General features: G+C 55.5%; 3 protein-coding genes across 3 annotated transcripts; all 3 read left to right on the forward strand.

Annotated features, from left to right (window-relative positions):
* Nucleotides 1-347: 347 nt before the first annotated feature.
* GCG54_00007313 (uncharacterized protein) lies at nucleotides 348-1,160 on the forward strand (the record flags this gene model as incomplete). The annotated part of the gene is made up of 1 exon (XM_045407295.1): nucleotides 348-1,160. One exon carries the CDS (start codon nucleotides 348-350, stop codon nucleotides 1,158-1,160), a length of 813 nt encoding a protein of 270 aa, XP_045266216.1.
* Nucleotides 1,161-8,724: 7,564 nt separating this feature from the next.
* On the forward strand, nucleotides 8,725-12,506 carry GCG54_00007314 (uncharacterized protein; the record flags this gene model as incomplete). The annotated part of the gene is made up of 2 exons (XM_045407296.1): nucleotides 8,725-9,902; nucleotides 9,965-12,506. 2 exons carry the CDS (start codon nucleotides 8,725-8,727, stop codon nucleotides 12,504-12,506), a joined length of 3,720 nt encoding a protein of 1,239 aa, XP_045266217.1.
* A 1,931-nt stretch (nucleotides 12,507-14,437) lies between these two features.
* Nucleotides 14,438-16,420, forward strand: GCG54_00007315 (Peroxisomal membrane protein PEX30; the record flags this gene model as incomplete). The annotated part of the gene is made up of 2 exons (XM_045407297.1): nucleotides 14,438-15,838; nucleotides 15,890-16,420. 2 exons carry the CDS (start codon nucleotides 14,438-14,440, stop codon nucleotides 16,418-16,420), a joined length of 1,932 nt encoding a protein of 643 aa, XP_045266218.1.
* Nucleotides 16,421-16,459: the final 39 nt, after the last annotated feature.

Raw genomic sequence — 16,459 nt, forward strand, 5'->3', positions numbered from 1 at the left:
CGTGCTACTGCGGCATCCCTAGAGAGAACACCGTGACGTCTGTGGTGCTCTTTGTACGAGAGGGGTAAAACGCTACCAGGAACAACACCCAACCAAGACTTGCTACTACCATCGAAACACAATACTTTGAGCGACCCAAAGCCAAAAGAGCGTTCCAGGCCAGCGTCTGATCGTATCGGTACCTGCCAATAAAGCCCAAAAACAGGCGAATACGGCGAATACTGAACTTGCCGCCCAGGGTTATCTTCCCTACGCCTTTAAAGGTTATTAAACTTCCCGAGCGAGGAAGCCGAAAGCGAGCTCCCCGAAATTGTAACGACGCGGACCATCCCCCGCGCTCTACCACAATGTCGCCCTCCGCACAGCTAGCCTCCGACGTCCCGGAGATGAATCTCTACAAGCTGAACCGGGTTCACCGCACGCTTGAGAGTCTCAAGGAGAAGGACGTCTGGGACGCGGAAGACACCAAGGGGTTTGATTGCATGCACTATCTTGGCGACGCGGCCATCGAGAACGCCGTTAAAGAGCTCGGTCTGAAGGCCGGGAACCGGGTGCTGGATATCGGATCCGGATTCGGAGGCACGGGAAGGTACCTCTACCGGCACTACGGCGTGCAGACCAGTGGCATCGAACTTCAGGGGGACATTCACGAGATTGCGCAGACGATCAATGTCAGGTCTGGAGCCGGCGGGAGTGCCACGTCCATCAATGGTAACTTTCTGGAGCTTTCTCCAGATAAGATGGGCGCGCCGGTGGACCACATTGTGTCCTTCTTGTGTATCCTGCACATTCCCGAGCGAGAGGCGCTCTTCGGCAAGGCGCATGATGTGCTCAAGCCGGGCGGCAGGGTCTACATTGAAGACTTCTTTGCGCGCCAGACGCTGGATGACAAGACTTTGAAGGTGCTCCGGGAGTCTGTTTCTTGTCCCGACCTGCCTGACAAGAAGGAATACATCGCTGAGCTGGAGAGGGCTGGATTGGAGGTGGTCAGCTGGGTGGACATGTCGCACATTTGGACCGATTTCGTGCATGACCGTGCAGAGGCATACAAAAAGGACCCATCGGTAGATGCCGACTTGACTGCATTCTACGATGCCGTGGATGAAGTTTTCACTGGCGGCCAAGTCGGCGGCGCGCGCATAACGTGTTTGAAGAAATAAGCATATTAGTTTTCTGCCCGTAGAGAACACGTAGCATCGTAGACAGCGCAGAATAAAACTGAGCCTGAACCTCGGGAATCATACCAGAATGGAAGTCCCCGAGCCTGTCCCAGGCGCACGCAAGGGAGAATCTCTCGCGGTTACTGATGTGCCGGGTGGGAGATTGGCAGAAGTCGGCGCTCGGGGAAAACCAGCGGTACACTGGTCCGCTCAATGTCGGTGCTCGGGGCCTATTTGCCATGCGATCCGCGGAAGGAATAAATAGTGCGACGTGCCCGAGAGCAAGAGCTTGTCGACGGACTAGCCCACGGCGTAGGCGGTTACGCCCTACGCAGCGCAAGAGCGGAAATAACTCTAAAAGACTACACTACAGTAAACTTTGCCGACGTTGTTTGATGACAGGCCGCAACAGACTTTTTCCTCTCTACTCGGTAGTTACAGATACAGAGCCGCGCGCGCAGGGAAGGGAAAGGCGCACGATGTTTAGTGATACATATCTGGGGGCATGGGGGAATGTGCACACTTGGGACGACGGGCTATGTGCGCGATTCTGCCAAAATCCTCCAGTCAGGCACGTCCGCGGGGTTTGCTGCGACACTGTAGGACTCCTGCGAATGTATGCGCTAGTCGCTACGCGATGTTGGGACAGAGGCGGCCAAAGATTGTTCCCTTAAGTCCCCGGACGGAGCTATCCACGAGGGCACGAGCAAGGTTTGGGACCACGGTCTCAACTGCACGAATCAGGGAACTTGCCTTACGGGGAACCATGCCCCAGTTTGGAAAGAATGCTTTAAAGCTATCCGCATCCCGCCGGCAGATGGGACATGAGCGCGTACATTACTCTGTCTGTACAGACCAGCGTACGCTGGAGTGGCCCACGCGATAACGAGGCTGAGTGTTGTAGGGGGGGTCGTTAATAACGACGTTTCTCGGGTGTCGGTATCGGTCCGAGATGATCGCATATCATCGTTGTTATTCGTTGCAACAGATGGCTGCGGTAACAAATTGCCTATCTTGGACAGAACGGAGGATCGCTTCTGACTCAGCTATTAGCGACGATTACCTGATACTTGACGAGCGTTGATGACTATCTCCCCGGTCGTTAACGACGGGCCCGTCGCAGCGGACATGAGCACCGCAACGAAACCCTTGACCGCTGGGTTAAAAGAACAACTTGGCATTATGGGGAGGGGGGACAGTTCCTTTCTCGTCTATTCGGTTGGCTCCACGGTCGAGATGGAGCGGTTAAGAGAACCGGGGTGGTTTAGTGATCTACGCCGCTACAAAAGAGAGACAGGGGGCGGGCTCCGTCGGTGAAGTGGAAAATTCCATCGTTCGGCCGGTGCGGAGGACTCCGCATCGTGAGCGTCCGTAGTCCGGCGCATGCCAAGTTGGCATCTTTTGGCGTGTTCCAGGCAGTAACTTTCCGTGACATGTGTAGGCTTGGTGATAATTAGGAATTCTACTGCGTAAGTCATTCTAGACTGGTATGCTTTCTAAAACCCTGTGCTTCTTGCTTCACAGATTTGAGGCTACACGGCCATCTGCATATCGGCAACTTATAAACGATTCGGCGTCTTACATGAACACCCGCAGCAATGCCAATATTGAAGATGTCATACAAAGCGATTACAGGCTAGTGACTCACTTTTACCAAATCAAGTCGATAGCGCGCCTACTGGTCTCAATGGCGCGATGCACGTTTGATACAAGGTGGCGAATGGTAGGCTTGCTACGCCAACGAGCTAAGCAATACGCGGTATATATACGTATGGCGTCCAAAAGTACACACTTCAGATCACGTATATTAGACGCAAAGGTGTGGCACGCACTCATCACATGCGTGGCAGGCGGGGATTGGGCGCCAAAGGGGGATAGTGCTCGTAAGACTTGGCCTGCATGGCAAATGCAAAGATGGTAATCATGCGAGCCGCAGTAATACTCTCTCTGTGTTGTAGTGAAAGCGAGTAGGGGGCAGGAATTCCAAATGATTGGTCTGGTCTTTGATAACAAGACCGAAAGGTTGTTGGTTGACAGATGGGCAACTGAAGCAACGCGAGAAACCATGTTCCGTATCACGAACGTTCGCAATTTCGACGACAGAATCATTCAGGCTGTGGCCGGAGAAGAGAATAGCCATGTTCGCTGTTGCGGTAAGTAGGTAGGTATTCCAACAGGCGCGGGTGACATTGGGGTCAGTTACAGAGTTGTTCGGTTTCGCAATCATTCACCCCTGATTGGATCCGTATTGTGGGATACCGACATTGAAGGGGCCATTTGACAAGTTGCCTGCTAATAACTGGGAGGCATCGGCTAAAAATTCTCGGGGCAAGGTGGGTGTGGTGGTCTCTGCGCGCGGTGATGCACGGCGCTCGGGTGGCCCGGCCGGCGGGATCTCTTTTTCACTGTTTGATTTTTTCTGCCCTCATCCCCCCTGCGATCAGGAGTTTGGGAAGACGATGATATTAGATAATCAAAGGTCTCCATGGCGTCATTTCGCGGCCAAGCTTCCCATTCCCAAGTATTGTAGGCGAGGAATGCCTGTGACTCTGGGCCCGTACAGTATCAGTTAGAGTCAAATTCCTATCGGGCTCGCTTTCGAGAACGGGCTTAGTGTTTTCTTGGTGCAACAGTATCACCGGGCTTCGTCGGATGCCGTAGCACACGAGTAAGGTTGAAGATGATTTGATGGTTGTCGGACTGACCGTCCGCCGCGGGCCTGTATGCATGCATGTATGTGTGTATGTTAGAGTTGCACGCGCATCTCGTGGGGAGTACTGGTAAAAGGGGGGAAAAAGCACCGTTGCGCGGACAGAGAGTTTCCAGATCAGTTTGATGAGATGACTCTGATTAGTCTGATCATCATATAATGTACATCAGTACAGAGGAAGATTCAAGAAGAAGAAAGTTTCGCCTGGGGATTGGACCGTGCTGCTGTGCCGCCGGTTGGTGATCTCTGCTGTAGCTAGATGATTTATTGGTGCGTACAATGACTGTAATGGGGTTAGACGCCCCGTGGGCTGACTTGCTTCTTCCGGAATACGATCCAGCACAGAGAAAGTGTATCTGTGGCCGTAGGGCGTTTGTCATTCAATTTTCCTGTCTGCCCACTGTCGTCGGCGTTTGCGTTTGCGGCGCTGGATGAATGGGTCACCGAGAGCGAGCATGTCGGAAAGTGTGTGCGACGCCAAAGGGGGGCCAGCACTTGTATCAGTCGTCGCCAACTTGCTCCGCCCCAGCTGTGCGCTACGAGTACTTTTTTTCCATTCTTCAGTTGGCGGCGAAATGGGGCAGATGCGAGCAGAGGGGTCTCCCAGGCAGGGCTATTAGTACCGATTAGCCACTAGCCATACAGCTGTATCCGTAGAGGGGATGATGTGGGATTAAGCCGCGGGATATTGGGCCAGTAGTGAATTAAGGTACAATCTGCATCCTGGTCTCATTAACAGAGCTGCTGGGCAGTGGGCGATTTGGGGGAGGGTCAGTGTCACTGTGTCAGTCCGAATGCAGGATAACTCCGTCCGTCTGAGCTCCATTCGTAACAGTGACGGGTCAAGAACGAACGCGAGGTGGGCGGAAGAAGGCAAGATTGAGTTGCACGTCGTGTCGGAATTGCAGTCCGCGGCGTCAAGATGGCCCTGTTAGACCTGGGCTCAGGCTCAAGTTGGGTGAGTGGGAGGTGACGGGACGGCGTCTATGATTTTCAATCTGTGACATGGGTGAAAGGGGGGCTAGTACGAAGTGTACACATACTGACAGAGAAAAACTAGTGTGCGCCGACCGAGTACGCGGATTCGACATCCTGGTGGGCTGGGCTGGGCTTGGCTGGGCGCAAATAGGTGAGGTGAGGCGGAGATGCGATTGGGGATCGCAATGGTGTTTTTCGGTAGAGAACAAGATGCCGATCTGCTTGCTAGACTCATGGCAAATGATACAATGACAAGCACAGAGCTGGTGAGTGGTGGTGTTATGTGGCCGTCCCTGCGGCGCTACGCTGAGCCAAGGCCCAAAAGGCTACATAGGCAACGCTACGCTACAGCCACTGTAGCAGAAGGGCAATGTGTGAGAGAGTTCCTGTCCAGTTGCCATTACGGAGGAAGGGGGGAAATAGTTTGGGCAGGGGGTTGGTTGATGAATCGCGTGGGACACGGGCGAAAATTGCCAGAAGTGCAAACACTGGGAATTCAAGTGGCCAATCACAGGGTTAAGCTGGTGCTGTATGACTGTACGATATACCCGTGCCCTACCTTTAAAGTGCGTCGGGGAGGAGTCCTTGGATGTGGTGACAGGGGGGAGGGGGAGGTACCCGGCGCTCTACGAGATACCTCTCGGATAAGTATCCTTTCTTGTTTGCGAGCATGTTCTTGGGCATGAGGACCCTACTGCCTGGGTCTCTGGGTCTCTGGGAGTGCTAGCTAGGAAAGCGGCCGGTGGGCGCGGTGGCCCAGGCACACATCCAAGTCTCCTCTCTCGGATGGGATACGACGAGACCGCACTTATGGTTCCGTTCCGCGATAATGCGGCATGTCATGGTGAGGGGCGCATGATGGATAGGCTACCCGTGTTGTCTGAGAATAGCAAAAGGAGGTATCCGTACATGCGCGGCAAGCGTATGATGGTCGATCTGTCCTGTCATACCAAGAACCGAACAGGCGAACCGTATCGGTAGGCGTTAGTGCTGAGGCTTGGTGTAAATAGGGCGGCGTAACGAGAGGGGACATATGGTGGGATTATGGGCATGCGTGGTGAGTGAGACTGAGACTTGACCTGAGATAAGGAGTCGGGACGGGGGTCTCGGTCCATGCCACTGGCGACAATCAATGGTCAGGATATTCGTCATATTCGGCTCGGTTTCTGTTTCTGTTTCTGCTGGCGCACGCAGTGAGTGCACTTTGTGCGCGATGCCGAGAAATGCGACAGCTCGCAGTGAGCATGTCATGACTGACAGGTTAGGTAAGGTAAGTAGTGTATCCGTAGGTAGATTGGATGGAGGCGCAGAGGCAGGGCGTAAAGGGCGTCTGGGCAGGGCGCGGCGTGGATGCGTGGGTGTTGTTGGGATGCCGGGAAGCGGATTGCTCCATGGTTCAAGTGCCATGCCATGGCATGCCATGGTTGGCTTCAGGACGCAGTGCAGTGTGAGTGAGTGCAGTGCCTGAGTGCTCGCTGCTGCCGAATCCATGATGCGTCTCCCATCCCATCTTTATCCCTTGCTCGTTTCTGAGTCCGAAGTGGTCGGCCGAGGTGGAGCCGGGGAGCCACGAGGATGATATGCAATTTTAGCGTCAGGAAAGGTTTACTCGAAAAGGGTGAGGGTGCGGAATGGGGATTATGTGGTGATGATAATGAAGGCGTGTCTCTCCTGTCGGGTAATCGGGAAACCGTCGGCGCAGTGAGCCGGTGGGTGGAAACGGAGACCGAGGCGCCCATCTTGAGGGGATTGTAGCCCTGATACAAAAGGCACTGCCCAATGTCTGATGTCTAATGTCTGATGTCTTCTGGCAAGTGTCCAACAAATGTCCAATGTCCCCGATACGTAGCCTTCCGGTGGGCGTATCCAGTCTGCTCAGTGCTCTGAGAGGAGGAGCAGTGTCAAAGTGTGTGCCACTGGCCAGTGTCGTCTTCAGGCTCGGAGTTAATTAGTAGTGTCAGCCGGTGGCATGTACGTACCCTTTTTTTTTTATTCTTTCCATTTGTATTTCTTTTCTTGCGGAGCTCCTTCAGCAGGCAGGCAAGGAAGGTACTTTGCTGGCGAGGTATCTTTTCTAGAGGCAGGTACCTCCCCTCCCCAATAGAGGCAGTGTATCCGTACTGGACTTGGACCGGGCGGCGTAAGGAATGCAGCAATAGGCCGCTGATAAACCAACATGGCCCAGCCGAGTCTCTAGTCTTGTAGCCACCAAATGAAGCACTTTCCCCTACTGCCTGTCCAGAACGTGGTTGTAGTACCTTACTTGTGCATGTGTGAGTGTGCCTGCGGTTTCTTCTCTTCTGCCTTTTTGATTGAAGGGAAGCACACGGAATTGCATTGCCTACCTACCTACCTTACCTCACCTTACCTTACCTACCCGTACTTACCTGTTTCGGCACCCTCTTATTTTATTTTGTCCTTCCTTCCTTAGCAATTTCCATTCCATACCTTCCATACCTTACCTACTACTACCAACCTCACCTCTCCCGTATTCCATACATTCTGTCCCTACTTAGGTACATTGCGGACTGCCCCTGAACCCATCACAACACGTCCTTCCTTTCCCTCCTTTTCCTTCCCTTTCCCCTTCCAGCAACTCCCACAATCCACATCATCTCACTCGTCCTGCCTCATCGTGTAGGCCACAGCAAAAACAAAGGTACGTATGCGTCTGTTGCATCTCTTCTCTCTCTTTACGATAGCAGGTGCCCACTTTCCTTACCTTACCGGATCCTCTTCCGTTCCTTTTTACCTTTACCTTACCCAACTCGCATTCCTTCCTGCCATCACCGTCTCTTTCCCTCATGCACCTACCTCGCCCTGCCTTCCTTGGAATCCACACTTGCCTTCCTCACGTGAAGCCACTTTCCTCGCCTTCCTCGCCTGCTGGAAGTCGCTGCTGCCCTTCGGACTAGAGCATTCTTTCCCGAAACAATGGTTTAATTGACCACCCCTGGTACCCTGGCACCCAGCTTCTTCTTTCCATTCTCCTCTGGGCCTTTACCTTGCGTGAACATCGTCGCCCTTTGTTACCCACCACGGCGGCTCTTCTTCTTTTTTTCCCTCTCCTCCTTCACCACTCACACACCCAACAAACACGTTTGTTCCCTGACACAACTTCTATTTTCGACCATCCACGACTGCCCACATCCACTTCTCAGCTGCGTCTGCCTGGGACTAGACTAACGACGCAGCAGTCATCCATCATCAACAGGCAGACGCCATCCGCTAGCCGCTTTCCTTTTTCTGGTCAAAAGTTCCTTCCGGACCCATCAGCGTCACCTTATTACCAACGACTCTGGACGGCATCTCATCACCGCCCACTTCCACCTCTCTCGGCGATTTCTTTTCCTCGGCCTCTTGACCATTTTATCTCCAGTTCTGGTCTAATCTTCTCTCAAGGAATCCTTGAGCGCAGCGCTTGTCAATTCACACCGGAGCCAGATTCCAAACTTGAAGTGTACTTTCGGTCGTCTAATCGCAGCATCATCGGCCGGGATCAGTAATCGGACGGATTCTTCTGACGCGTCTGTTTGTCGGCATCGGACAATTTACAAGTTTGCCAAGTTTGCCGTTGTCCTGGCTGCCTATTTGCCACGCGCTTTGAAAACAAAAGCCGAAGTGTGCTGATTGTGAACAAAGCGGGATTTCATCGCGACCACCACCAAGTAAGCGGTACGTTTCCCCTGGTTTGATCTCTTTGGCACTGTCAAAGTGTACACAGTATTTACATGGCTGCTAACGAGGTTGCAGGTTTGTAGATCGGGCAACTTGGGAATTGCGGCATGGCTTGACGATTCTGAGTCAGCCCCTTAACTCCAACAAGAAAATCAGCAGAAGCAATTCTGCTTAATCAAAAATCGTCTCTCACCATCCATGGTTATTTCCATCACCCCCGAGATGGCGAGTCAAGGTACTGCCGTGGCCGCGGCCCAAAGCCATAGCCGACAGGCAAATCTGGACCAGGAACGAACAACCTGGTTCACAACTTTGGAAGCCTACAAACGACGCTTCGAAGCTGAGAAGGAGGACATCAAGGCCAATTTCACCCGCGAGTCGCAAAATAGCTGCCGTGATTTGGAGGAGCAGGCGCGTTTCATAGAACAGCAGAATCTGCCGCGGCCAGTTCTCGATCTTTTTCATCTCTACCAGGCGGAGATCAAGAATCGCCGCCTTGCTGAGTGTGACCGGGAGTACGAACGCTCCGTCAAGAGCTTGGAGGCGCAGGAGAAGGAATTGTTCCGCCAGCATCACTTGACGTTCCCGCTGCCGACATCATCAATGTCAAGAAGTGTGGCTCACGCGCCGCCAACTGTGGCCTCCTCTGCAGCGGCAAATCGTACACCGACCCCTGCTCAGGTTCAGCTACAAACTCAGGCTACCCAGGCTGTGCCGCCAAGACCCAACGGCCAGGCGTCAAGCAACATCAGTTCCGCCCCAATGCCAACGCAACAGAACCACCAGCAATGGCAAGCGTACGGTCAGCTTCCATCGCATCACGCCCCTCCTCACATGCAGGCAAATATGTACCAGCAGAACCGTCCAGGAGTTGTGACCAAAGCAGCAGAGACTGCTCCCCGGACTCTTCCCTCAAACGGCAGAGCACCTATCCTCGGCAGTGGAATGTCCGGCCCTATGCAAAACCCGGTTTCGAGCCATGGCCTAGGCGGTGCTGGTAGCCCTCGTCTGATGAGCCATCCGGCTGAGGCTGGTCGAGGTGCACGTGTGCCGATCCCTCCAATTCACCAGCAGATGCAACATCCTCGTGAAGACAGACCTACAATGGTCCGAGTTGGCAATGGCATTCATCTCTCTCCGGGACGACAAGACGAATTTGCCAGGCAGCTCCAGGCGGATCCCCACCGACAACTCAAGCGTAAGTCGGATGCTGGTGAGATTTCTTCTTACCAGGAAATGGATCCGAAGCGTCCCCGGACAGGGACCCCTCAGTCCATGGCACCTAAAACTATCACCTTCAACGAAATCTACCAAGATGGCAAGGCCGAGTTCAAGCACACGATCGTTAAGTTCGAGGACATCTTCTACATTCTGAAGTAAGTTGATAAAAACAAAAACTCGTCGAAGATTAAAACTGCGTCTGACCAGATAAACGTAGGTGCGACGAACACGGTGTTCACTTCAAGCAGAATGCGCTTGCTGCTGCGGCGAAGCATCTTCACGGAGCTTCCCACGGACACCAAAAGAAGGAACACAGACTGGCTATCCGAACGATCGGTTTCCACGTCGTGGACTGCACTGAGGAGCTTGCCAAGCTGAACAACGACTTTGTGCACAAAGCCTTCGAGAATGGATACAAGCCTCTTAACCAGCTGCATGGCCCCAAATCCGGCGGCAAGCGTCAATCCAACCACGATATGCTCGGTGCTTCGCCGGATCCTAGCCCGCGAGGTCAAGCTGTCCTTCGACAGAACCCGAAGGAGGAGTTCACAGACTTTATCACGGATTTTGAGGCTGGGGAGCTATACTGGGCTATCTGGCCGGCAGATAGGAAGATGTATCCGGTCATGGTCCTCGGCTGGAAAGATCTCGCGCGATGTGGCTGGCACGATATGAAGTTCTGCGATTTGAAACTCTACACGGACAAGCAAATGAGGCCAGCATGCTACATATTCGATGCGGAGGGTATCGCTGGCTGGGCTGAGGGGTACAGAGATGGAGAGCCAAACGTACTAGCTCGACAGGCACCGGTCATGTGGTTTGAGAATAACGGGGAAAACCGCCTTGGATGGCTGAGCGCTAGGTACCTTCGACCTTTCCTACTGGATGACCCGAACAGGAACACGAATCCCAACTCGAACGAGAGCCGGGCACGAAAGCTTTATGCCTCTTTACGCGGCTTCAACTCATGGGAGGAGATGCGTGCGAGGCAACTGGCCTTACAGTCGCAGAGTCCCGCGGATCCGAATACGTCTGCGAAGGTGCGGTCACCAGAATCAGAATCGGACTCTGCCTCGCAAGACGTGGACATGTACGACTTTGGCGACAACCCTCCGAAGCTTGACGACTCTGGGGACGAGGACTATGTCGATACCAAGAAAGGCCGCAACGACTCCGACGACGAAATGGCAGATGCGGAACCCGCGACGCCCCAGCCCCTCAGACGGAGCACTCAAGAGGTGCGTCCGACGTCGCGACTGAGCGAGAGCATGGGATTACACCGAACTGGAGCAGCGGCCGGAACACGCTCTTCAGCAAAGAAGGATCCGGTAGATGCGGACAAGGACACAGACACGGCCGAAGTGCAAGGCACACCGTCTAAGAGCCGAGTGATCGCCGAGGACAAGGAAACCACAACGCCCAACAATGTCTCCAGCAACTCCCGAGATATCCCGCAGGTTGCTCTCGGCACACCTGCGACCCCGAAGCCTGACGGGGTCTCGAAGGGGGCGGAGAATGACACGTCGATGGTCGATGCCATTTCCGCGAGACAACTGGCCGAGATGGCACAGAGCAAGCTCTCCGAAAAGCGCAACATGCTCGAGGACCCAAAGGTGACAGCAGGCCGGGTCGCGCAAAGAGATGGTGAAAGCTCGCATGACAACCGGCGCGAGAAGTCTCTTTCGGTTCCCGCTAATACAGCCAACAATAATGGAGAAAGGAGCGGCGCGTCGAAGTCGCCCAGCTTGGAGAAGGAATTCCCCAAGGTCAGCCCGAAACTGCAGGTTGCCAACCTTCTCAACAGCACCGTCTCGGACAAGGCCAAGGGACAGCCGACTCCGACGAACACCTCTACGCCGGCGGAACCACGGCGACCTCTGCCCTCGGAAGCAGGAGGGGCAGCCACTGTGGCCAAGCAGTCGGCACCTTTGAGGCACCCATTGCCACCCAAGCCGTCGGGTCAGGTGCAGCCAAGCCAGCAGCCGGCCGACAAGTCTTCTCAACCGGAGCCTCGGAGGGACCTGAGCATTGAAGTCCAGGCCAGCCCGCAACTATCAGTCAACGGGCAGGGGAGAGAGGGTAGCAAGCAGCCTTCGCCGACGGAGGCATCCAGAAGTGTCAGTGTTGAAAGCACGCAACGCCGATCCGACCCACGAATGAGCATCAGTGCTCTCGACGATAAGCCAACGACTCCGCAGCCGACGGCGGTAAATGGGAACAGCATTGTTGTGAACGGCGGGACTGCGTCTGGCAACAGCACTCCGAGGCTTTTGACGAAGAACCTGGACGACCGATGGCGGGCGGTACGGGCATCAGAGTCGCCTCGCATCACACCGGCATCCATCCGGTCTCCTCTTGTCGACCGTAGTGCGGCGGCATCGCCCGTGTTGGGTGGTAAGAAGGAGCTGGGCGGTCTCTCGATCGACGTGGCGTCTTTCTCGGAGGGCAACAGGAGGTGGGTTGGCGGAGGAGAGAATATGCTGCACTTCCACATCGAGGACGAGGCACGCGGGGTTGCGCGAGGCAATGCGAAGGACGGCTTCGCGGCGACGGTGGATGCACAAAAGGTCAAGGCAGCACAGCACACAAAGGAAGCAGTTCGGCTTGTGCTCAAGACCGAAGACGGCGCGTCGTTGGAACAGCGGTTCACGTTTGAGACGAACTCGTTGACGGGAAGTTCTCGATCAAGCGGCATGCAGGCACTCAAGTTTTATCAGTGGGTGACGAGGAAGAACGAGGAGATTGAGCACTTGGGGTAGACGGAGAGCGAGGAAGGGAGCAGTTGGGGTTGAGCAACGATTCTCATTTGTTATATGAGCATATGGGGGCGCCGCTTTGAATGGTCTCTGGCATGGGACTGCGGTGGGCGTCGTTCAGTCAAAGACGGGATACCTATGGGGCGTTTATGGACAGGGAAAAGGACTAGCTGTTGTTTTTATATGGCAGAGTTTTGTTGGGGTTTAGCGAAAGATTGCAATGCCTTGAGCAGAAGGCATACGTCGAACAGAGGCTCTAGCAGAGAGATGAGAAGGTGTCGACAAGATATTTGTACTATTCAGCCGTTGATTGCTTCTGTTGAGTGTGTGATGTTTGTTGGCTGGAGCTGGGATCCATGTTATTGATGTGTGTGGTGACAAGGACCAGCTTTCGTGGACCTATGGATCCATCCATCCACAGCTGTGAGAGGTGCTGTCCGTCATTCGCATTTGCATGTGATTGCCGGGGAATAAAGCAGGCCGGGGATGCAAGCCAACCAAGCCAATCCAATGCAATCCAATGCAGTGGAATGGCGGGCTCCCTGCAGGCAACAGTGGTGATGGCGGGGTTGGAATGCGCGTGTAGCTCCACTGCCTCGCGGGTCACAGGTGCTGTCTGCGCTGGAAAGGGACTTGGAAGGGCGGGAAACAGACGCTAAAGGGGAAAGCTGCAATGGGTGTCTCACGTGGCAGGGGAAGGTGTTCAGTGAGTGAGGGGAGGGGAGAGGAGCTGCATCCAGATCCGCGGTTAAGGTACCTTCCCTGGGCTACCTTACCTTACCTGACCTTACCTAAAGGCACCTCGGGCCTGCCTTCATCGTTGTCGCATTTCTGCAGCACCAGGCGGGACACCTCCGAATAGTCCGTCGTTTCTTCCTTCCTCTGTCATACGCACCTTCTGGACGGCTTTCTTACCTTTTCAACACCAAAACACCAAACTCTGCATCGACATCAACAACACGCCTCCCGGGAGCCTCAGCAGTCGACGACACACGCTGCCCAATGCCGAAGACACGGACACTGGCGAGCTGAAGCTGGGCGAGTGCGACACACAACCCATTCCCGTGTCCACCTACAATCGAAGCGACCGAAACCGATGACGTTGCGATCCACCGGCGCGACCCGACACCGACGAAAGCGCATGCGCTGCTCCGTTCCCCGCGACGACGGCATTCCATTCCCCCCGCGGCTGGGCTTGGCCCCTCGACCTCTTGACCTCTTGACTTGACGTCTCTCGTCCTCGTCCGCCATCTCGACCTCCCGTCATCGTCGACGAGCCGTAACCCGACGAGGTCCGGCCAGCGAGCAACACCCGCAGCAACCCGCAGCAGGGCCCCCCGAAGATCAGCGGAAGCCCGGACATTGATGGCTGCCTTTGTGAGCCACCACCTTCCCCTGCTCTTTTCTCTCCATCTGCCCCGTCCCCGTCCATCAGCATCCAATCCAGCCAGACGAGTTGCCTGCCTGCCTGTTGTTTGCCTCCACTCCTCTCCGTCCCATCCATCGTCGCATTGCCGCATCCTTGCGCAGTGCGAGCAGAGCAAAGCCGAACACTCCAGCAAACAGAGAGAGCTCCGGACAGCTGTCACCACCAACCATCACACCTTCCTTTACCCTCCTCGGGCAAACACTTTACCACCACACTGCAAAAAGCTCCTCGGCCTGGCCTCGCGCGCTTTGGCTCCCTCAACGCATCAGCCACGTCATAGCCTCAACTGCCACACCCTCTTCCCTCTTCTCCAACTACGTCGACTACTCTCGTCCTGCACCCAAATGGCCCTCGCCTCGTGCGCCTTTCCGCAGCGACACTGACTTGCCCGGCCGCATCGTCTGCTGCTGCCGCTGCTTGTCATCTCGCATCCATCGTCTATCCACCCCCAACAGCCCGGCTAACCTCCCCGTGCTTCGCGTAGGATACGCCCTGGCTAGTCCACATGTCGACCCCGAAAGCCCACCGCGGCCCCGATGCCGACTCGATCGATCCCTCCCAAGCCAGCTCCGGCTACGACGGCACACCCTCCGGCGCGCCCCCCACCTACGCGACCTTCTCCCCCGTCACCCTCTCCGCAAACACCCCAAGCCGCTCCTCCCGCCGCTCGACAATCATCGTCCATCAAAAGTCGCCTCTGCTCCTCGCCACACCACCCCAGATAACACGCGCCTTGGCATACTCGCATCCCTTCTTGCTTCCTCTCAACAAGCTCGCTGGTTTGCTGACATGGACCACCGCCGACCCGTGGGAGAGCTTTCTCCTGCTGGCCTCCTTCTGGGCCGTCGTGCTGTACGGAGACATTGTCGTGCGCATGGCCGGGCCCATCGTCGTTGTCCTTACCTTGATCCTTGGCATGTACGGCCGCCGCTTCAGTCCACTGAGCAGTAGCGGGTGGACAGAACCGGCCTCCAAGGACGCCGCCGGTGGACAGGCTGCGGGACCTTCGGCAGCAGGCAAGGGACAGAAGCTAGCGCCGAAGAGTAACACAGCCGGCAACGCCGCCAAGGGACACCAACGCAACGAGTCGGAGATCACAAACACAAGGCACCAGAAGACGTTGGACGAGATCGTCGAGACCTTGAAGGAGTTCACCGGACGGTGTAACGTGCTCCTCGAACCCCTACTCGAGCTGACCGACTTCCTGAGCACCCAGCGGACCCCGACGTCGGCCACCACCAGACCGGCTTTAACTACGCTCTTCGTGAGGATACTGTTCTGCACGCCCTTCTGGGTGATTCTGACCCTGCCTCCTCTGCGCATCATCACGACGAGGAGGATAGCGCTGCTCTTCGGCACCCTAGTTCTGACATGGCATGCCAGAGTCATGCGTGTCGCACGAACGCTTCTGTGGCGTAGTGCGACGGTTCGCAAGACGGCTGCTCTGGTCACTGGCCTGACGTTTGAGAAGCCTGTCAAGGCAATTGCGGTGGACTTGTCTGCGAATGGAGAACCCGGCAAGGTGCAGGCGAAGCGCCCGGCGACGTCGGAGCTGACCAAGGCCTTACGCCAGCAGTCTCACAGGCACAGCAATAACGCCACAAGCAAGGACGCGGGTGTGAAGTTTACATTCATTATTTACGAGAACCAAAGACGGTGGGTCGGCCTCGGCTGGACTCAGAGCATGTTCGCTTATGAACGCTCTGCATGGACTGACGAGCACAACAACCCTGTGCCGTCGCGCGACACCTTTGAACTGCCCGAAGTTGAGGATGGTAGCAACATGCGCTGGCGGTGGGTTGAGGGCAGCAAGTGGCGGGTCGACGGTGTGCCCGACGATGGGACCGAGCCAGTGGACTATGACGGGGAAGCCGGTAAGAACGGCTGGATATACTACGATAACAAGGTATGCATCTCCTTGCCAAGGAAGAATTAAGGCTAAATCTAACGGGTACAGTGGCAAAACGGCCGCCGCGGATCAGACGGCTGGGGCAGATGGACGCGCCGGAGAAAGTGGTACCGCGATGCCGAACTGGTGGAGGTCTCCGAGGACGAGATTGCACACGAACTCGACGCAGCACAAGCGCCGCCGCGACCCGGCTCGCCGATAGGTAGTCCCCCGGGTCCCGCCCTGACGACTCAGAGATACAGCACTCTCGAGGAGAAGATGGTTTCCCCCGCACAATCAACACCGGATCTAACGATACATAACAAGGATGCGGAAAGAGAAAAGGACGATACGGCGTCGACGCTATCGACAAGCTCCGGTGGAAGGTCGTTCTTCAAGACGCCTTCGCTCAGGAGAAAAGTTACGGACAAGAGCATCTCGAGCAAGGTCGACACGGAGCAGGACCGCAGCCGGAGGGCCAGCGAGGCCAAGAGCGAGGAGGAAGCAGCGGCGTTGGGGCTGAAGCTCAACCTTGCTCTGCAGGGTAAGGACGGCGGGCAATGGGGCATTGGCGACGAGGCGAGGATGAGCCTGGAGTAAAGGCGATTCCCGCCGTGGCCAGTATTATGACGCTTCATC

This window comes from Colletotrichum gloeosporioides (assembly GCF_011800055.1).
Source record: "Colletotrichum gloeosporioides strain Lc1 chromosome Unknown consensus_32, whole genome shotgun sequence".
NCBI classification, from domain to species: Eukaryota; Fungi; Ascomycota; class Sordariomycetes; order Glomerellales; family Glomerellaceae; genus Colletotrichum; species Colletotrichum gloeosporioides.